This window comes from Rhyacophila brunnea, unplaced genomic scaffold (genome assembly GCF_057557595.1).
Source record: "Rhyacophila brunnea isolate RB1 unplaced genomic scaffold, BYU_Rbru_1.0 scaffold_23, whole genome shotgun sequence".
NCBI lineage: Eukaryota > Metazoa > Arthropoda > Insecta > Trichoptera > Rhyacophilidae > Rhyacophila > Rhyacophila brunnea.
The window spans coordinates 18758680-18780427 of record NW_028232893.1 but is presented as its reverse complement, the minus strand read 5'-3'; the positions used below and the strand labels follow the sequence as shown (position 1 = coordinate 18780427).

The 21748-nt window shown below is 35.3% G+C and overlaps 3 protein-coding genes across 6 annotated transcripts in view; 2 read left to right on the top strand and 1 right to left on the bottom strand.

Annotated features, from left to right (window-relative positions):
• Positions 1–159: 159 nt before the first annotated feature.
• Positions 160–3490, top strand: LOC147069633 (uncharacterized). 2 transcript variants are annotated; one of them, XM_085950386.1, is made up of 2 exons: positions 160–473; positions 1772–3490. In XM_085950386.1, exons 1-2 carry the CDS (start codon positions 312–314, stop codon positions 3332–3334), a joined length of 1725 nt encoding a protein of 574 aa, XP_085806512.1. In that variant the 5' UTR covers positions 160–311; the 3' UTR covers positions 3335–3490. The 2 variants fall into 2 exon arrangements, with proteins under 2 accessions (XP_085806512.1, XP_085806513.1); XM_085950387.1 differs by having other exon boundaries at positions 352–473; positions 1777–3483.
• Positions 3491–3686: 196 nt separating this feature from the next.
• Positions 3687–8215, top strand: LOC147069632 (uncharacterized). 2 transcript variants are annotated; one of them, XM_085950396.1, is made up of 3 exons: positions 3687–3805; positions 3893–4024; positions 7271–8215. In XM_085950396.1, the coding sequence occupies exons 2-3, from the start codon at positions 3907–3909 to the stop codon at positions 7732–7734; spliced, it is 582 nt and encodes a 193-aa protein (XP_085806522.1). In that variant the 5' UTR covers positions 3687–3805; positions 3893–3906; the 3' UTR covers positions 7735–8215. The 2 variants fall into 2 exon arrangements, with proteins under 2 accessions (XP_085806522.1, XP_085806524.1); XM_085950398.1 differs by having other exon boundaries at positions 3687–3817; positions 7271–7734.
• Positions 8216–11855: 3640 nt separating this feature from the next.
• LOC147069631 (uncharacterized) overlaps positions 11856–21748 on the bottom strand; it is a 95079-nt gene continuing 85186 nt past the window's right edge. For both annotated transcript variants that reach the window (XM_085950388.1, XM_085950389.1), the window contains exons 6-11: positions 17348–17510; positions 16375–16612; positions 15285–15423; positions 14483–14622; positions 13877–14074; positions 11856–13579 (exon numbers count right to left, since the gene is read on the bottom strand). In XM_085950388.1, the coding sequence (XP_085806514.1) occupies positions 13437–13579; positions 13877–14074; positions 14483–14622; positions 15285–15423; positions 16375–16612; positions 17348–17510 (1021 nt within the window). In that variant the 3' untranslated portion in view covers positions 11856–13436. The remainder of the gene's footprint in view (positions 13580–13876; positions 14075–14482; positions 14623–15284; positions 15424–16374; positions 16613–17347; positions 17511–21748) is intronic.

Here is a 21748-nt window from a genome sequence, read left to right as displayed (position 1 = left end):
GGCTTACGGAGACAAGACAAGACTTTTATTATTTAACAATTAAAACTAAAATAAAAATTGGATTTAAAACGTTAAAATGTTGCTCAGAACTTTATTAGAATTCTAAAATATAGAAAATAATCATAAAATTCATTTACTGCACAAAAAAAAGATGGCAACACTGTTTCTAGCGTAAACGTCAAAAAATGTCAAGAAAAGCAACAATGCACTAAACAGCAGTCATTATAATTGATTGAATTCAGTATACTTTTTCAAATGTCATCTTTAAATAATTGAAACTATACAGTATAGTTAGCCGTTGGCCTATTTCAATGATGGAGTTGAAAGACACCATAGAATCTCCCATCAATAAGATCTGCAGAACATGTTTGTCAGGCGACCAGCCATTACTCGAGTTATTTAGTCCCAATTGTATGATCGCCGATGGAAAACTTACCCTCTGTGACATACTGTTGACAGTCGCTTATCTTCAGGTAAACAAACATTACATGTGGAGTTAAAGTTGCTTAGTTAATAATATTTCAGTACATGTTATATTTAAACAGGTTTAGGTAACACTGATTAATTTTGATGTCTTATCAATTTGTGACTTAAAGTATATGCCCGTAAACAAATTATCCAGTTCTGGCTGTTGACTTGGAACGAGCGCACTCGTTTGAGACATCTTCATACTAATTATTCCTATCCAAACTAGCTTGGATGAGTAGGACGCGGTCCAAGTAGCTTGGATAGGAGTAATTTGTATGAAGATGTCCCGTACGAGTGCGCTTGGATGGCGCTCGGTCCAAGTGTACTTAGATCGTACTTGGACCGTGTCAAAGCGGCTTTAGGGGCTTAAGGGGAAGGTACCCGGTAACAATAAAATTCATTGTGAAAATGACTAAAGAAAACAAATATTTGTTTAATTAACCCATCGAAGACAAGGTGGATTTTACAAGATCACTTGAAAAGGCACAGTGATTACTAAAATTGATATAACTCATTTATTATTCATTTAATTCACATAAATCCTTAAAATATTTATAAAATACTATACGGTCTCCAATTTTATTAGATTCAATATGAACATTAATTCAATTTTCATGGCTCATTTTGGCAAAATTCAAGAATAAAAACCTAACCTAACAAATAATCCAGTATATCGGCTATTTTCAAAATTTGTTTGCTGCTGGCTTCCTGTAAAGTGTAAACCGACAAGAACCGTGTTTTATTTAGACATGAATTCTATGACAGTACTATACGGCCCAAAGAGGTTGGACGGTCTTTAATATACGGCCATATATTTCCGATAGAACATTTCACGGTGAAGTGTGATACGGCGAACTGCATACGTACAAGTTTCCAGACACAATTAAATTCTTCTATTATTTTTATATATTTTAAGTTAACTTCATGTATCAGTAGCCTTTTTTTATACAAAATGACATACTTCAATGATTGTAGTAAATGTTAAACGATGATAGCTGATTTAGCCATTATTATCAGTATAATTTGACTCCGGATGATAATCGGTATGAAGTAGAAGGCAATTGTTTTTAATATTCCTTATTCATTGTTTGCCAATAAATACAACATTTTGAAGTTAATAATTTGACGGTTGAGAAGCTGTCTCTGAATCATAGCACAATATTAATCTCATCAATATTTTATGTGGATGGACTTTCATGTTTCTTGGTACATGAAATAATCTCGGTGTAGTAGAATGATGATCTAGATTCTAGAAGAAAAAATACCTGTATTATATTTGATTTTTCATGTATTCCGTTTTTAGATCAGCACTGGAGATGGTTTGCCCGAAGAAATCTGCCAGAGCTGCGCCGAAAAAGCCAACATGGCGTATAATTTTAGGGTCCTATGCGAAAGATCTGATGCCGTACTGCGAGAGGCCAGTTTATCAGAGCAATGTGTCAAACTAGAAGGAGTCATACAGCAAGCGCTGCTACCGTCAGGCCCTATGTTACTTGTAAGTCCAAACGGCGTCAGAGTCGTACCCAAGAGTGAAATCGAAGCTCACAATACTTTACTGGAAGCACATGATAAAATGGACAGTACCGTTGATTACGAAGAACTGATCGTGGAAGAGTTTACGATAAGATGCGATCCGGAAGGTGATACTCAGACGTATCAGTTGACGCCGGTCCAAGAAGCCCCGCGGCAGACAATAGTTAAACGTTTACCGAAAAGAAAGAAATTAAATACACCAAAAAAGTCTACAGTACTTGATTCGGATATGACAGATGATGAAGAAGAGGTTTCTGACGGATTAGAATATTCCGTAGCTAGAGATCCTGAAGTGTTTACTTGCGTTATTTGTTCAGAGAGTTTTACCGATCGCGCAGAGCTACGGGCACATAAGAAAACTCATCCGCCTGATATGAGACATAGCTGTAAGATATGCGAGAAGACGTTCTCTAGTATTTACACGTTGCAGCATCATCTGATAACACACACTGAAAATAAAGCGCATCTATGTCCTGTTTGCGGTAAAAGATTCCATTTGGCTGGCGGACTACGGCAGCATCTTAACTGCCACAGGCGGATCAAACTGCACAGCTGTGCTCTGTGCGAGAAACGATATTGTAATATGTATCTATTGAGAGAACATATTAGGTGTGCTCATTCCGATAACCGCTACAATAATACTTGTTCAGTGTGTGGTAAAAAATTTACAGCGAAATCCACTCTTACGAGTCACATGAAAATACATACCGGAGAAAAACCGTATCCTTGCGATGTTTGCGGCAAAAGATTCACTAGACCTGCTTATCTTCGAGAGCACAGTCGATTGCATACTCAAGAGCCTCCGGTTAGAGTTTTTAAATGTGACCACGATAACTGTAACAGAGTATTTACGGCTAAAGCGTCACTGCAGATTCATATACGGCATAGACACACTCACGAACGGCCGTATTGCTGTGATGTATGCCCTAAAACATTTTCATCGCAACCAGGATTGGCAGAACACCGACGTGTGCACACGGGAGAAAAACCGGAAGAGTGTGAACTTTGTGAGCGCCGCTTTGTTAATAAGCAATCGCTAAAAAAACACATGCGTTTGCATACTGGCGAAAGGCCTTATCCGTGTTCTCACTGTACTGAGAGATTCTCATCTAGTTCTAGACGGAACGAACATGTTCAAACGAAACATATGGAACCGCAATATGAATGTCGTGTTTGTTCCAAAAGGTTTCATCTACGTCGCGCGTTTAACTTACATTTGCATGTTCATTCTGGGGACCGTCAATCAAGACAGTCGAAAACACGCTGTGCTAAAGTTACAGTTTTAGAAACCAAGCAAACCGTACCTGAACCAGGGTTTGAAGTGATAGTATAAGTTTTAAATAGTTTTACTCAAACTCCATTTTACCAAATAAATTACAATGTGTATCCGTGTACTTTTATTCAATGATATTAAATTAGTATTGGTGTATTTAATCTCATTATATTGTATAAATATGACTGAATGTATTGAATAAATTTTGTATTCATAATATTTGTTTTTTACTAATTCTAGAACAGATCCATATCGGTTTCCGTAAAAAAAATAGCCTTATGCCACCAGTCTCGAGTTTTGTGTTCTTGCTATTAGATAATGATAATTTATTTATCAAATTAGAGAGGTTTCCTAGTAAAGGTGAATTATTGTCTATGGCTTTCTACTGCACTCGAATATTGCAAATAAAAACAATACTAGTCTATGGTACTCACATGTAAACTGTCAAAATATTCATCAAATAAACCGATCATTGATTAAGTCAAACCTTATTTAATTCTACAGAATCAATCGAGTACATAATCTCAATAGGTGCGCTAACAGGTTTAAAAAGTAAACATTTCTACAGATGTCATGATATTTAATTAGACGTCTCTGATATCCCTTAAACATTTTTAGGTTATTTTATCAAAATGAAAGTGAAGAAACAATCAACGGATTCAGATTCGTCTGAAGATGAAAATGCGGATTTATTACGCGAAGCAGTCGACCCTACATTTTTCAACGATGCAATGTATAAAAAAACATCAGGTGTGTAATTTTGGTTCCAGATAAAAATGTTAAATAGAAGTCTTATTTTAATTTTACTCCGAATATTCTTTATTATAATGAATTTAGGTACAAGTCGGTTATGGAGAAGCTAGCGGCAAACACATTTTGAAAATAGCCGATATATTGGATTATTTGTTGGTTTAGGTTAAGTTAGGTTAGGTTTTCATTCTTGAATTCATGAATTTCGCCAAAATCGGCTTTGACCATTAGCGCTGTTCCCGCCTGCCTTCCCCGTAACCGACTTGTACCACATTGGCGGTAATTGGTGTCAATAGCGATACAATTTAAAAGTTATAAGTAGCCATGTTATAGCAATTTTAATGTGGCGATGGCATGGATTGTGATTGTAATTCGTGCATATTGGCGATAAACGTTACATTAGTTAAAGTTTATTGGGGTCTTTTTACTGGTTCTCCGCCACCGCTCACTGTCATCTGTCAGTGAGCGCAGTGTTGCCAACAGCGGCGGCTGGTCTAACATCATGCAAGTGCACCGCACTGCTTGCATTGCTATGAAACATCGTTCAAAATCGTAAATCATATTTTTTCTTCATAGGTTTTTAATATTATCGCTCACTTATTTTAATGCAAACCACAAACCGATGTGCCCACATTCCCAATCGGCGATAATACAGGCACTATGCTCCGTGTACGTCATCCTCGCTGAAATCGTTTGCGCTCCGGCAATAATTTTGTTTACTTAAAATGAACCCAAAGCTTAGTATTAACTAAAGCCATTATAAAACAACTTAAACCGTGCTAATCACTTACGCCATGCGTAAGTTCCAGAATATCGAGCGCCGACCGGGTAAAATGACATCATATTGTTCTGAGTAGAGAGCAATTACAGATTTGAATTATGGTTTGTTATTATAGACGCCGCGACTTCACGCTCAAATTATGTTTAGTATCATATTTAGCAATCTCGTATGTAAAATGCCTGTTAAACTTAATACAATAGAATTCATTATTTTATAAATTTAAAATGGATAAGAAATATAATAGAATGTCAGTAAGATATTTTGATTTATGTGTACTGCAAATTAAATCAATGAAGATAAAAATAATTTTGGTACCTACCGCATTTCTGGAAAATTAATATTTCATTATCCTGTGTGTTGACTAAATGCGAAATGATGTCGGTTATTTATAATAGGTATAGAAAATTATTAATTCATGAATTCTAGTGATAAGCTAATAAATTTTAATACTATTTCACAAAGTGCAGTTTCATAATAATCATTATTCATACAGTGTACAAATTGCTAAAGATAATGTACTTATATAGAATAAGATGGCTTACGTTGAAAGTAAGAGGTATTTATCTACTATAAGAGTTGCAATTGTTTCTTAAAACAAATCCAATAAAGATTTAAGTAACTCGCAACATGTTTAATTAAAAATATAAAATATACAGGTAATTTCCCAAATGTCAATAACGTTTTGTCAAATCAAAAATAACGCCGAATTGATTTCATTTTTCAATAAGGTAGGTTTCCAGCGCACCCTCAAAAATTACAATCCAAAAAATCACCGGCCGCCACTGGTTGCCAACTTAACTATAGTTATAGTACATTTTGGTTCGCGTACTATTCGAAAAGTTACATTTTCGTCCGTGTACTATTAAAAAAGTATTGTACGTCAAAAATTCCACAATTTTGAAAAATTTTATTAATTGAATTCGCCGGTTTGGTTAGGGGTTCATATGTTGCGATGTTTAAAGTTCCGTAAAATGTTCGTACTTCAATCACAGCAAATCGTGAAAACGTGAAGCGAGGGACGTAGTAAGTATAATCTAGGTGTATAATATAAATAATGTAAGATCTCAGTGTGCGATATTGGTCTATGGACGTGGTTTTGCGTTGTATACCTACTCTAAAAAACTAACGTGGCAGTTAATGACGGCGGCCGGTGTTAGCATTTTTCGGTCATAAGAGGTGTTATAATAAAGCAGGGCATCGGTATTTCTCGAATTCTCCGTTATGTTTATGTGACAAACAAAAAACTTTCATTTTCTACACGTCCTATAATTTTTGCCGAAATACTATAATGGCTTGGACCGCATAGTATAATTCGATGACAAAAAGATAGCTGTAATCCAAAATGGCGACTGACAGATTACGATGACGGAGAACCAGTAGAAAGCACCGTTTTTTGAAATATCTCATGAGGGAATCAGTGTAAATCATTGAATTACTCAAATATTTCTTTCCAAATATACTTCCCGTTTTCACTTATTGCTCGGTTTTGATCTGCTCGACTGTTAATTCATTTAAATAAAACTTATTATCTTTTATTCAATAATGAACATACAGTCTGACTCCTACTCGGAGGATCTGTTTTAATATGTATTTTTATTTGTGTTTTTATCACTTGACAGACAAAATGTTCAACGACGGCACGGATCTCAATTTTTTCCATTGTTGATGCAAATACGAAGGTGTTTGATTCAGATGGCTGTCAAAACATATCAGACACATCAGATCTGCACAGCTATTCTGAACAGTTAACACTTTGGCATGTTTCCGTTATTTTTATTGGTACAGATTAACACAGAAGCAATTCTACACACAAGCGGTTATATACAGTAATTGGAAAGTTTGTAATACAGCGAAAATTTAAGTTGGTAGACATGTCGTGTGAAATACGTCTCTTATTTGCGGACCTCGGTCAAATTAAGGTATGTTCGTGCTGGCGTATCTATGGTTTTTCCACCCAAACCTCGAAATGCTTGAAATTTTGTATTGAAACTTCAAACAAGAATTGAGCATATCAACATAACCTACAACTTTATTAGTCATGTCATTGCAGTATGTATTAAAAAAAAATATGTTACCACTCGCCACTCGATATTTGACAGCTCATGAGGAACTATAAATTAAGGCGGCGGATGTTACCCGGGATGTAGATTATTTTTCCACTCTCATCTCAATTTTCAATATGTAATTGATATACTCCTATATCGCTCTAAAAGTTAACACAGCCGAGTTATCACTTTTTGGGTGTTAAGTGATATGTTACAATAGCCTCGCGAACTAACATTCTGACTGAAATTATTTGAAGAATGATATTTGCTAGTAGTGATTTTACTTTATGATTTGCCATCAGAGTGATAGAATTTTTGCACACAAAGAGCGCTGTGACCTAATAAATTTTGATAGCCTCCGTGCTAAAATGTCAAAACATGAATAATGAATGCGCGAATATATATTAATTTTTGTTACAGCTAAAAAGTCTCCCGTAATCGCTGAATTACCAAAATCACAACGATACTTATTGAATGAAGAACAGCATAGTGACGTGAGAGTCAGCGCAGACATGCAGATCAGAATAGGCAAGAAAGTGTCTGAAATTATCGGAGATAAAATAAAATTTGTGGATGTCAAGACCTCTGATCCAATTGACGTTTCTATTGAAGGTGGTGTTAAGTTATTCAGCGATTCTACAGCGTATCTTTCTGAACAGCTTCCGGAAGAGGTATTACCCACTAAAGAATCCAGGAAGAAGATTAAGAAAAGAAAGTTACAAGAAGAAGTCGAAGCGTCTAAAGATGATATACAGAGTATAGTAGTGTCAGCTGACCATGTATTGAGTGACGTGGAAACTAAGCATTGGAAGAGTCGGAGAAAAGAGAAAGTGTATAGATATAAAAAAGATGGACCGAGAGTTTTAACGTTACTGGAAGATTAATGATGTTAAGTGTTAACTATAAAAGATCTTTGGCAAAGATGTTTCATCAAATATTTTATAGGATTATTTTATAAAACACGAGATGGCATATTTATCTTATAAATTTAGTAGGTAGAAAAAATGGACATATGAGTCGCTTTGTCGCTAAACCCCCTCTGGAGGGTTTTATGAGTAATGTTAATGCTAGTAGTGGTGATGTTTGTATAGCGATTTAAACATATGCTAAAAATCATTGTTTGAATCGCGACGTCTGATTGGTTAGCTATATAGAGCGGATTTAGTAACCTGTTATTATTTATCCTAGAGCAGGTTTGGTGTCTCAAGTCAATATTCATTTAAATTTTTTTATGAAACAAGACGGAATTTAAAACTCACCTCGATACGCTGGTAGAACTATCGATATAGCATATACGCACATTCAATAACTAATTTTATTGAAAAATCGCCCAGAGCGGATTTGCCGACTAAACTCAAATAATGTGTGTCAGTTTATTTTTCCAGTTATTTATTTTTATTTATGTAATCTGGGTGGCAATTTTTATATGTATAGCATTTCATATATTTTATGTTTTACAATCAATTATTTTATTGGTTAAATTCTTGCCATCATCCATTTTGAAACGGGCTGCCACAATTGTGTTGCCATGTTCATTGAAATTTCAGCAGATCTACTGATATTTAATATTGAATTAAAAGTCATATTATTTTTGTAGAAGGATAATTATTATATTATATCAGTAGCGAAGGGTGGAGGTAGGCTGTTAAGATCCAAAATAAATAGTGCACACTAAACTCTGTCAGTTATACATATTTGTTTTCATTGAACTAAGTCTACAATGTGTAGATAGTATTTGTTGGCTTTTAAAATTCAATTAAACCCTGCCTAATCCAAGCCATAGTAAATAGTAATCAAAAAATATTCGTTTATCTATACAATAACTAAAAGTATGTCATTAGACCATACATAATTTTAGATATTATATAGATGGAAGAATATTTGTTATTGATTATAATTTGGTTAGGCAGGGCTTAATGTATTTAAAAAACTAACTAACTAACAATCTAAAATAATATTTATTCTTAATTCAACAAAAACAAATAAGTATGACAGAAAAAGTGTGCACTATTTTTGTTGGATCGGCCATAGCATACCTAAACTATTATGGTTTGGTTTAAGGAGGGTTTAAATGAAGTAAAAAAACTAACCAACGCCATCTGCAAATTGTGTTCCTAGTTCAATGAAAACAAATAAATCGTCACTATTCTGGCAGTAGACACTAATTCGAAAAAATTACATATTGAGTTTGTTATCAAAATGTTCCTTATTTCAAACTTTAATGTCTGGAAACCTTCTTAATAAATAAACAGTCTTTATTTTAAAGTCATCCTTTTTAAGCCGCGTTGACACGGTCCAAGTACGATCCAAGTCTACTTGGATAGGAATAATTAGTATGAAGATGTCTCATCCAAGTGACAGCTTCATACTATTTATTCCTATCCAAGTGCACTCGTATGCGACATCTTCATACTAATTATTCCTATCCAAGCTACTTGGACCGCGTCCTACTCATCCAAGTTAACTTGGATAGGAATAAATAGTATGGAGCTGTCACTTGGATAGGAATAAATAGTATGAAGCTGTCACTTGGATGAGACATCTTCATACTAATTATTCCTATCCAAGTCTACTTGGATCGTACTTAGACCGTGTCAACGCGGCTTTATGATTACTTAATAAACTCACATGATAGACCATTTAAAACATTTTAACAACTTCAAAGTCAAATTAATCAAAACTAGTATTCTCCAGTTAGTGTGTTCTGCCAGAATAGAGACGAAATATGACTGAAATTTTAGTGTGCACTATTTATGTCACTGTTATATCTACTAAAATGAATAAAGTATGAACATCATTAGTTTGTAAAGTATTTATTTTAATACAAAACCTACCTAAACAATAGTAATATAATCATCGGTAACAGCAAATAACACAGCCTGTAATTAGTTTACAACTAAAACATTGAGGCTACTTACCAATAACATAAAATCTCATTCTTTTCTTTTATAAAAATTTGTTATTCTTTCAGAAAAATAAGTACACACTTAAAAATGTAAAGATTTCTAATTTTCCTTAAAATTACTTTCTTAAATACATAATAGAGCCATTTATAAATCGGTTAAGAGATTCTAATTACAATGTTCTAATAAAATTTCTTGGAAGGTTTATTTATAAAGAAAATAAATAATGAAAAATCAATGAGAGGTTGAAAGCACAACATGAATAGGTCCACAATTTTTAACAGTGTATGTAGTGGTTTATTTGGACCACGAGACAAACAAGTGCAAACAAGAATATTGAATAGTTGTATGTAACAAAATGACTATTCACCATGCTGTTTTTAACTTATTTTTAATTACTTCCGAGTGGTAACATGTCGGCTTGTAATGCCACAGGTTCCAATCCCGGTTCTGACAAATGCACATATTGTTTTTCAACGCGTTTTCGGAGTTTGTAGCATAGACCTAATTGGTTGATAACCTGGAATTCTACTCTGTTGTTTATTCGAATATTGTATTATATTTAGCTTCAATATTTGAACTTGAATAACTTGATAAGTTGCAATTACGACAAGTTGGAACTTGAGTTTATTTAAATATCCGTTTAAAACAGTGAAGTCCCTTTGAGGTCTTTTATTTGGCATAGCTAATATTATATCCACACATTCAATTGGTAAAACCTAGATTAATCGTTTCATTGAATATTGAATATAAACTGTTTAATAACCAATTCTTTGCCTTCAGCGAGTTATCTCGCTCTATGAGGCCGTGATCGACAGACCGCACATAGAAATTTCGCGAGTTATCTCGTCCGACTTTAAATTTAAATTACTAGGCACTGCCGATTGATTTGCATAATCCAAAAAATTAAACACACAGTGACATCTGTTTGAATCATTATGAAATACTAAGCCACAAATTATCGATATTACAGCGATTGTAGTATGAGCTTTGCTCTACATTCAGCGTGTGTCGTTAAAAATCTATAGCCTGTCAGATACTACCATAGTAATATCGTGAGACATAGAGGTTTTTTCAAAAAAGTTTTAGAACATTTAATATGTTCTGATACAAATGACATTTGATTTTTGTTTCCCAATGTGGATGGGAAAGATTGAATATATACATACAAATGTTCTTGGTCTGGACTGGGCTTTACAAAATTACAATTACCTCGAGACTATTATATCCTGTTGACTTGTTTATGTTGTGCTGTGAACCCCCTTAACATATTATGTCAGAATTAACTTAGAATAAAAAGTGGAAAAAAATTTCTTTGTACCTTCTTCAAAACACAAATTGACACATAGTCACGAATATAATGATTTCTGTCTCGTAATTAAGTAATTATGTTGAATCTTTTTGTACGGACGTAATACGTTTGTGTAATTTGTGGCAAGAAAATCTCATTTTTCATTAAATCTATACGAACACGAAGATTACACATTATTTAAACTTACTTTAATTATGTACAAAATTCTAAAATAACCTAACTTTCATTCAATTTCACACAAAACAGAATGACAGCTACTATTAAACGCACACTCAGCCTCTAGTGAAATGTACACACTTTGCAATACTGTCACGACATTTGGCTTACATGTACAGTATTAATTTGTGACAAAAACATATTATGCAACATAGTGGCACACTAAATTTACTGATGTACGATCGCCATCTTGAAAATATTGCTTTCAAAATTATTTTCAACTAAAAAATACTGGTATAAAATTAAGGTGTATCACAAAATTTAATTTATTCAGTTTAGGTATGGTATGATTTTTATTTTCTGGCTAACACGTTATGGCCATTTGGTGAACTAAGCCCTCCAAACCATGCTCTGACGTGTCGGGCAAAACGTAGACTACAGTGCTGTTTCATGTTGACGTTGTTTTCAAAATGTATACTTAATGTATAAAATATAAAAAGTATATTTCAAATACATTTTTCCTTACGGTTTCATGATGGATGATGGAGAGAGACAGCACTGTACTTTCATTAATTAATATATAAAATATTAGAGTTCTACATTTGTGCACCCAGATTTTTTTTTAATTAATTTTAATTTAATTAATGAGTTACCCATAAATGATATTTCTCAATTTTGGGTATTTTTTCATGCCCATTTCACCCATTGTGACATTTCGTTACAAACCATTTACCCCCCCCCCCCTCCTCTAAATTATGACATTTTTGAATCCTCATTGAAAATGATTTCTGCATAATGTTCTCATGGAATATTTTTTTTCTCAGAATAACTTGAGTTTATAATATTTTGTTGGTTTTCTGATTTTTACAACCCCCCACATCTTCTTTATCACAAATTATCATATTGCATCAAACCCCCAAAAGATATGGACGGCCCCCTAATGTTAAATAGTTTCCTTTTAGAAAAAATATCTGAAAGGCGCAGCTTCTTGTAGCAGAGAGCAAAGTCGAGAGTATGAATCAGAAATGAACTGTATTAAAATACTTTTAATGTGGATTTCAACCATATAGGTATTCCTGTCTAGATGCATGCCATATCATTCAGTATTATTGTCTTAAATATCTTATCTAGACATTTTTTGATAACAGCATATTATTACACAACAATTACACGAATATTGCGTGAAGACATTCAGCAAAATGGCTGTCTATTTAACATCAAAAACTTCATGAATGTTACTAAAAAATAGCAAAAATGAGTTATAATATTCTTAATAATTATTGTCTTTCACGATAATATTTAAATTATATATATTCAGCATATCGCATAATATAGAAAGTTTACAAAATGAGTATATAAGTACAATCAATATTAGCATATGACAAACATGTGAATATCACCAAATCTTGGTAGCGAACTGACCTCTTCAAATTCAGGGACACGGTTGTTTGAAAATATTAAGTCTTATTAAACACATGTTTTTATACAACTCACTAGGCATTAACTGTTCAGTACTTGGTACGCATTCTACATAAATTAAGGACTGGTTTGTTAACATTTGCAACTAGGGTTGTGATCGAGAATTCTCGAGAAATTAATTTTCCAATTTTCTTATTTCTTCAGAAATTGAGAAATTGTTACTAAACAAAGGTGCAAAGGTCCAATTTGATTCTGAACGTAATTTCTTATATTATATTCCGGTGAAAATTGGATAAATTGATTATAATGTAGTTTTTTCAAGAAATCAATAAACTAAACTCAATTTTTCGAGACAGCAAATATTCTTGAATTTGAGAATTCTCAAATCTTGAGAAATTACAACCCTATTATTCTCAACCGATGAGATAACTCATGTGTAATAAGTATTTATATGTACATATTGTGTTGTTATTTTAATTAATATAAAGTCTTCACTGATTTGGTATACCTATATAAAGTTGTTTGATCAAATAAAACCTTTATATAACTGTGGAGTGAGTCAGTTTGCCACCAAGGCTATTCTTAATATTTAGATAATATATGGTTATAGCACACGTCTACCATTACATTAGGCAGGAGTAAACAGAAGTAAATGAATAATTCTGTGTAGCATGGTTGTGAATTGGCAAAGCCACTTTTCAGTTTGAGTCGCGTCATCGAAGCATAATAGATCAATGCTCAGCGAATTAATGTATAATTTTAATTAATGTCATGGATGGAAGTCCGTTTGTCGAAGTTAAAGTCTACTGGTTTCCGATTGTCTGACGGCCCGAGGGTCTTCTCCGCTGAAAGCATTGTTGTCGTGGCCCGTCACCGGTTTGTCGGCTTCCGGCTTGGGTCCGTCCATCAGGAACATGGTGAATAGGAACATAATTGAACCTGCAATTGACAGTGAGTATATTAGAATAATTGTTATTGAGTCCTTCCTGAGCAGAGAAGAAAAATGACTATAAGGAAGAGGTAGATTTGAAACATGATCAGCAGTGGCTGTAGTAACCTGTGTAGGTCTAGACTTCCTCTAATTAACATATTATATTCATGCAAAGTTTTCATTGCAAGAATTTCTTTATACCTTAATTCTATAAGGTAACAACTTAAAAATCCAAGGTTGTCTTATACTGTAATAATTATTTCATAATACTATTATAGAAATAATAAGTTATTTATGAGACTTACTAATTCCATAGAATCCGGCGTAGAAGATCATGATGGCCTCACGGTAGCCGATGGCCTTAGAGACGGGCTCCACAACGATGGGCAAGTTTCCTCCAATGTTGTTCATAACGAAGAGAAAGATTCCAACGGTAGTGGAGCGTACTCTTAAGGGGACAATCTCTACCAGGATGGCGAAGACAATTCCAAACCACATCTCAGCTGCAAAATTTAACAGAAATTTAAAAATCAGATATATCTGTCTGTATATGGAAACAGGAGAAATATTGAAAATAGTGTATTGAATATGCCAAATTAACTATAATGCATGACTTTTGTTAAGGAAAAAAAGGGATGAGTCAAATCAATGCCGCCGTTTTGGTAAATCTTTCATAGAAACAAACAAAGTTATCCAAAACTCATCGGCAAAAATAATGATTATAGACATAGCTCCCTTTTCACACACAGATCATCATTATAATTCGGAATCAACTCACTGCTAGATGAAGGCCTCCCCATGGCCCCTTTCACTCTTTTTGGTTGGTTACTAATAATTGTTCTTCGCTGCCATGTACAAATTTATGCCGAACATGAAAACTTAGTTGATTCAGTGTATTTCAATGTTCTTACCGAAAAAGTATGAGATAGCGAGGGTGATCATGGCCCACAGAGGTCCAAAGATGACGGATCCGAAGGCGGGCAGTGTGGATACGAGCTGTGAGATGGCCAGGACAGCGACACGCGATCGTATACCCATCTTTGCGACGAACCTTAACACAAAATGACACCCATCAATATCTTGTAAATTTCACAGATTTACAATTATTGTGAATATGAGGTATTTATTTCCAAATACCGATATTTCAACAATTCAATATTTATGATAAACAACGATTTAGTGTTTCAATTAAGTGTTAAATAATTGGTTTTAATGTTGGGTTTTTTCTCCGTCATTGTATTTTAAAATTAGACCAATGTGCCCATTTTTATCAGCTAATGGACGATTAATTACAATAAATATAAGCAAAATAAATTGGATATATCGGCACTTGTCTGCATCTTTTTAATTTACCAGTTTCTGTAGGTTATAAAGTTTTAACAATCTGTTTATGGGTTTTGGAAGCCATTGTATGAAATTACATAATATAGTGTATTTGTATTGTATTTTTTGTAAGATTTTTAGCATAATAGGTGGATTTATGTCTTAGATAGACAATAATAGACATGTTAATTACATTCCAACAATAAATATGGATTCCCCGATTGATATAGCTCATCTGTATAGTAGAAAAACTGCCTCAAAATTACTGTTGGCAGTTTAATGTGCACTATTTATGTCAGATCTTAACAGCCTATCTCCACCCTTCGCCACTGACATTAATAAAAATGTCTTTCTACAAAGAGACAATCAGAAATAATATGAAGTGCTCACTTGTCAGAGACGATTCCTCCAACAACCACACCGATGGATCCAATACCGACAGTGACAGCAAACAACCACCAGCCAAGGTCCACGTCTGGGAAATAGTCTCGGTAGTAGAGATCAGCATTGTACGCAAAGCACATACCGCCTGAAATAATATAAAAAAAAATATTTTAAAGCTAATTTATTACTACTTCAATTCTCAATACAATATGGATGATATTTTGTTATTGACACACCCTCAATATTCCGAGAATCTAAATCTTGGGAACGGCATAGCCGAAAAGGTCACAGGTCGAACACATTATTATTCGTTATTTTTGAGCCATTACGCTAACAAGTATGAGTGATAATAAGTATATCGTGAAACAAGTATGAGTCGAGCCCCACATTGGGCGCCACTTTAACACAAGGAGACTTAATGCTGATTTGTACATAGTTTTTTGATATTTTGTAAGGCAATCGGGTTTGTTTATTTGTCGGCCCATTGGTATGGAGAACAAATGAGGTGATATTCCATGTATGGCGTGAATATGTTGATAAGTCTAAAAACGTTAATTCTCAGGGCAGCTATTTCTATGTGTGGCTTCCTGTGGTAAATAAGATTATAATATGTTTTTGGATATTTTAAATTTTTGGTAAAATGTTTGTAAAATTTAAAAACATTCCTGATTTACCAGAAAAAACCAACCTTACTAATAGCTGCCCTGAAAATTGATGTTTTTAGACTTATCAACTTATTCACACCATACTTACACGGATAATAATATCATTGTTAAACTACGAAATCTTTAACGTGAGACTGGCAGCAGCGTTCGTGTTATATCTTGTCTATGGTTTTTGATTTCAAGGTATTGAAAATACTGAAACGCGAGAGGAGGGGATCTAGTTCTTCAAGCCGCCCCCTATCACTGTAAAGATTTCGCACTATAAGTTGTGGGTAAGTCAAAACTGAAAGTGGGAAAATACGTCATCTACAGTCAATTTTCAGTGAATCTTTAGATGGATGTAACTGTTGCATATTACTGTAGCATGAGTGTGAGTGTGCATGTTACCTGATGAGTACAAGGCGTTGAAATAAATAAATAGGAGTACTCACCACAATGTCTGATTGAGGCTGCAAGACATAGAAGAATGATGCGGGGCTGGATTAGTACTTTCCAGATTTCAGAAAACTTGGAAGTAGTGGCGGTGCCGCCCTCTTCTGGTGACATCTCCATACCTCCGGCCCTTTCCTCTCCGATGGCCTGCCTCGGAGGCTCTTTGAGGGTCAGTGCTGTGAGGGCTGCGATTATAATTCCCACTATACCAGCGGCATAGTAGGCAACGCGCCAGCTCTGTAATTAACAATTTTACCAAGTAAATTTAATGAAATATTATAAATTAACAAGACTATCAAATCAATAATACGGAGCGGCAATTTTACAGATGTAAATTCAACACAGATACGCTTTTGTTTGTAAGTATAGTAACACCATTTTTTCCAAGAAATACCATTTGGGAACACTGTATTAGAACATCACACTGCTCATAAACCTTAGTGATAGGTAGGGAATCAAGCTAAACAACCTGGTCAGAAGCAATACATTCTCTTATTTAGGTATGGTCCCAATTTTGGAACTCGATTTGATATAAATAAAAAGAGTTTAAAGTTATTTATATTTTTATAAAAATCGATGTTTTTTAAAATAAATCTCTTCAGAAAACTTTAATAATAAATATAACCATAAACTAATATGTAATAATAAGATGGGATCCTTTAACAAATTCACATTTTTTTTAAATTGTAAGTTTATCTTTGACTTGAAATAAAAAAATATTTTTCTTTTTAATGTTTTCAGGTACATATTTATTAATTAATACAGTTTAAATTTTGAATCATCAAAAAAATGTCTAAAATTGCAAGCTTTGTATTTTTTCGCTAGGTGTCTCTGGTAGGTAGAAGATTAACCTTAATTATTGTTTTTTAAATTAATAATCACATAAAACACAGAAATGCATACGTAGGATAAATAAATAAAGCAAAAGACTTCAGACGAGTAATGTAAGACAAAATTATTTTTATAACTCACCAAGCCCCAGGCGTTGAGATCAGGTACGTATCGACCAACGGGGAAAGCAATTCCATATCCTCCATAGATTCCCCAGTTGAAGATGGACAGGACCAGAGCTCTCTTCTCTGCTGGAAATATATCTGACAAGATTCCTGTCGCTAGAGGATTGCAGCCGGACTCACTAAAATGGTAATAAAATATTGTTGTTAAGATCTGTTAATTAGAAATATTTAGGCTGTCACGGGAGATGACACTTTACAAAGAGAGCTCGCTATCCGAGGGGGAATGGCTGGAGTGACATTCAACTCGATGTGAAATGTTTGAGGCTCACGGCAGTTTTCGGTCACACGAAAAGATATCATTGTTCAGGGAACATACCTACCAATTGAAGAGTCACATTCCAAACCGGCCTTAGTCCAAAATCACAAATTTTCATGTTTTGATGGAATCCGATAGAGTGTGCTGAGATCTATAGTCACACTAAAACTTATATTTTACAAAAAATCCTAAGTCTCTTCAATTTGATGTCGAAATGTGCCTTTTTTTTCAAAACAGCACTAAGGTAACGTATTCTTTCCAAACTCGCCTAAGGATATATGCGCAGTTGAACTCTTTGCTACATTTCGCTCCAAGCGGTCATAATATAATATTGTAACACGTCAGATTATAAATGTCAGACGAAATATTAGAAAATTTGTGTTTTATAAGTCCATGTGCACATCAGTAAACTATTTTTTTTTAATGAAGATGATACCTACATTGTAGTATTATTATATAATATTATGCTGTAAAAGTTACAATGTTTACCTTTTTTATCAAAAAATTCATAAGGTGAAAGAAATTTAATATTATTTTTATTCATTAATCATCCCAACAGACCTGCCAATCCTGCCATGACCACATTCTGTTACACAATCATAATTGTACACACAAAAGTTACTCAACTTTACGTTATTGTGTTCCAAACTGTACCTAGTACAGGCTTAGGGCCATTTTGAAAAAAAAGTCAGTTTTTGAATGAATTTTTTTGAAGTTTTACTATACTGTTTAATGTTATTTATATGTCATGTTTTCGAGTCTTTGAATTTTCTATGAAATTGCCAAACATTATAGCACCGAAAAATTAAGAGGTAAATTGCAAATCACAAAAATATGATTATCTCAAAATCAGATTTTTAGACTTGGGCCAGTTTGGAATGTCACTCTTCAATTTCATTCTAATGTCATTATGATGTCTTATGGGAAGATGACAATTTTTTAATTTTTCAAGTCAAAGATAATTATTTATAATAATAATTTATAAAAAAAAACCATATAATATGAAATCTGTTAGCGGCCATACGCACTTGCGGCAGGCCGCCTCGCGGCTAGCCGCGGCGGCCTGCCGCCTATCGTTTTTTGTATGCCGGCTAACCGCAGCGGCCTGCCGCATATCGCACTTCGCATACAAAAAACGATAGGCGGCTAGCCGCAACGCGGCCTGCCGCAAGTGCGTATGGGCACTTAATCTTCTATAATGTAGTGAAAATATTTTTTAATATTTCACAGTTTTATACCCCGTTTACACGTGCGTGGATTGCTGACAGTACGTATTATCGCGACCATAACAAGAAAATGCACGTGTAAACACATGGAGAAAAAAAGTTTAGAAGCTTTTGAATTTTCGCACAATAATTGGTACTTGCATGGCGGATACGATGCGCAGTAGAACAATAGTGGCGAATCTGCCAGAAGAAATATGAACTACACCACGCAGAACATTTTGATTATCTACAAACCTGTCAAATAGCAACACACAATGACAACATCATCGTGTGTTGCTATTTGATATCTATTTGATCGCATCTCGTTTACGCTTGAAGAAAGAGATTGGAGAGATGGTTAGCACTTTTACATGTAAACAGCAGTGGCGAAGGGTGAAGGTAGGCTGTTAAGATCTGACATAAATAGTGTATATTAAACTTTGTCAGTCATACAAATTTTTACTAAATAACAATTTACGGAGTATGGTGTTGGTTAGTTTTTTAAAATTCAATTAAACCCTGCGAAAACTAAGCCATAATAGATAATAGTCAAAAAAAACTCCTCTATATATTAAATATTTTAAATTATGCAATTAAATCATATGTAACTTTGGATATTTTATAGATAGAATAATATGTTTTATCTATTGTAGTGTAGTTTAGGCAGTACTTAATGAATTTAATAAAAATAACCAACAATATGTGTACTATGTATTCTTAATCCAACGAAAACAAATAAGTATGAATGAGAAAGCGTGCACAATTTTGTCGTATCGCCCAAAGTGAACCAAAACTATTATGGCCTGGCTAAGGCTTTAAGGGTTTAAAAACTAACCAACACCATCTGTAAATTATTGTAGTCTTAGGTCAATGAAAACAAATACCTATGTATGACCAACAAAGTTTAATGTGCACTATTTATGGTGGATCTTAACAGCCTACCTCCACCCTTCGCCGCTTGTAAACAGTCAACAGTCATTATCGCGATAGTTTAAAATACACACTATCGGTGCCAGTAAATCCATGCACGTGTACAGGCGCTGTTAATGTATTTTAAATTTATTTAACTTTAAAACCTTTCGATGTGTAACTATTTGATATAAAAAAGATTTCAATATTTTTTTGGAAAAATCGATGTTTTAAAAATTAAAATAAAATAATATGTTCTTTCTTCTTTGCCCATATCCGCCCCTTAACTGGAGCATATGGACACCACGCGGCGCCTCCAAGAATCCCTGTCGCTCGCCAGTCTTCTTGCTTCGTTCCAGGTCAAACCAGCATCCCGTAGCTCCGCCGTATACACTCTGTAGATTGTATTTAGCGGCCTTCCAGGACGCCGGAATCCGGTCGGCTTGAAGAACAGGCAAGCCAGGTTAAAGTTCTCTTCTGGCATCCGCATCACGTGGCCGAGCCAGGTCCAACGTCGCCTCTTCACTTTCAGCGTGATGAGAGGCTGCTTGGTACGTTCTCTTATCTCCTCGTTGCTCCTAAAGTCATACCACCGCACACCCAGTATTCGTCGCAAACATCTGTTTTCGAAGCTCAGTATACGGTTGCTCTGAGCCTTCGTAAGGTGCCATGATTCGCTACCGTAAAGCAGCACCGTCAGAATGCAAGCGTCGAATAGGCGGCATTTGGTTTTGACCGAGTACAATCGTGAGTCCCAGACATTTCGCATCGAGTTGAATGTTGCTCCAGCCATTCCCATTCGGATAGCGAGCTCTTTCTGCAAAATGCCATCTCCCGTGATGTGTACCCCCAGGTACTTGAAGCTGTCGACGCTCTCGATGCTCTGTCCATCGCTAATCAGAGGGAAATCTGGATCAGGACAGGTGCTATTGCACAAGACGTTGGTTTTCTTCGCGTTGATTTTCAAACCAACGCGAGAGGAGTTGTTATGCAACCTGTCGATTGTCTCTTGAATGCCCTCGATTGAGTTGTCGAATAGGACAGCATCATCGGCGTATTCCAGGTCGCATAGCTTCACCGTGGGGGTAACAGGTATGCCTCGGTCGGGTGGTATTGACTTCCGTAGTATGAAGTCAAAGAGAATGATAAAGAGAAACGGTGCAAGGACACAACCCTGTCTGACTCCGGTCGTGACCCCGAACCATTCCGTGACAGTGTCTCCAATTCTGACACAGCATTCGCTATTCTCGTGCAGGCTTTTGATTATGGCAATGATCTTGGGAGGGATCCCGTATGCTCCCAGTATCATCCACAGGGAGGGGCGGTGCGGACTGTCGAAAGCCTTCTCATAATCCACAAAACAGCAGGCCATCGGACTGTTCAACTCATGGCTCTGCTGGAGAAGACATCGAAGGTTGTGGATTTGGTCTGCACACGCTCGACCAGGTAGAAACCCGGCTTGGTTTTTCCTGAGGACGTGCATTATTGGGTCCCTTATTCTCATCAAAATGATGTTTGCCAAAATCTTTCCCGGAACACTGAGTAGCGTAATGCCTCGGTAATTGTCGCAGCTTAGAGGGTCACCTTTTTTAAGAAGTGTGATGATTTCACCGTTCACCCAGTCCCTTGGGCAGCGCTCTTCTTCCCACACCTTTGTCATCAGATGAAACATAGGGTGCAGGATTGCGCTCAAGCTGTACTTGAGGAATTCAGGATGAATCCCGTCTCCCCCCGGTGCCTTTCCGTTCTTGAGCCTTTTCACAGCCGATTTTATCTCGGTGTGCGTGGGCGGGCAATCGGAAATGTCGGTCGCTCGGGGAATGTCCAAAAGTAAAGCTTCCGCAGATATGTCAAAGGGATCCAAGGGGGGTGGGCGGTTCAGCACTCCGCAGAAATGATTCTTCCAAATCTTCTTGACGCATTCTGCGTCAGACTCTATTGCTCCACTGGGACCACGAATGGCTCCGGGAGTCGGTGGTCGCCTGCC

Bases quoted from the DNA above. Each gene is read 5' to 3' on its own strand.
- LOC147069633 (XM_085950386.1), top strand. From the start codon at position 312: ATGATGGAGTTGAAAGACACCATAGAATCTCCCATCAATAAGATCTGC. The intron at 474-1,771 runs GTAAACAAACAT...TTCCGTTTTTAG, and splicing joins TGACAGTCGCTTATCTTCAG to ATCAGCACTGGAGATGGTTT.
- LOC147069632 (XM_085950396.1), top strand. From the start codon at position 3,907: ATGAAAGTGAAGAAACAATCAACGGATTCAGATTCGTCTGAAGATGAA. The intron at 4,025-7,270 runs GTGTGTAATTTT...TTTTTGTTACAG, and splicing joins AATGTATAAAAAAACATCAG to CTAAAAAGTCTCCCGTAATC.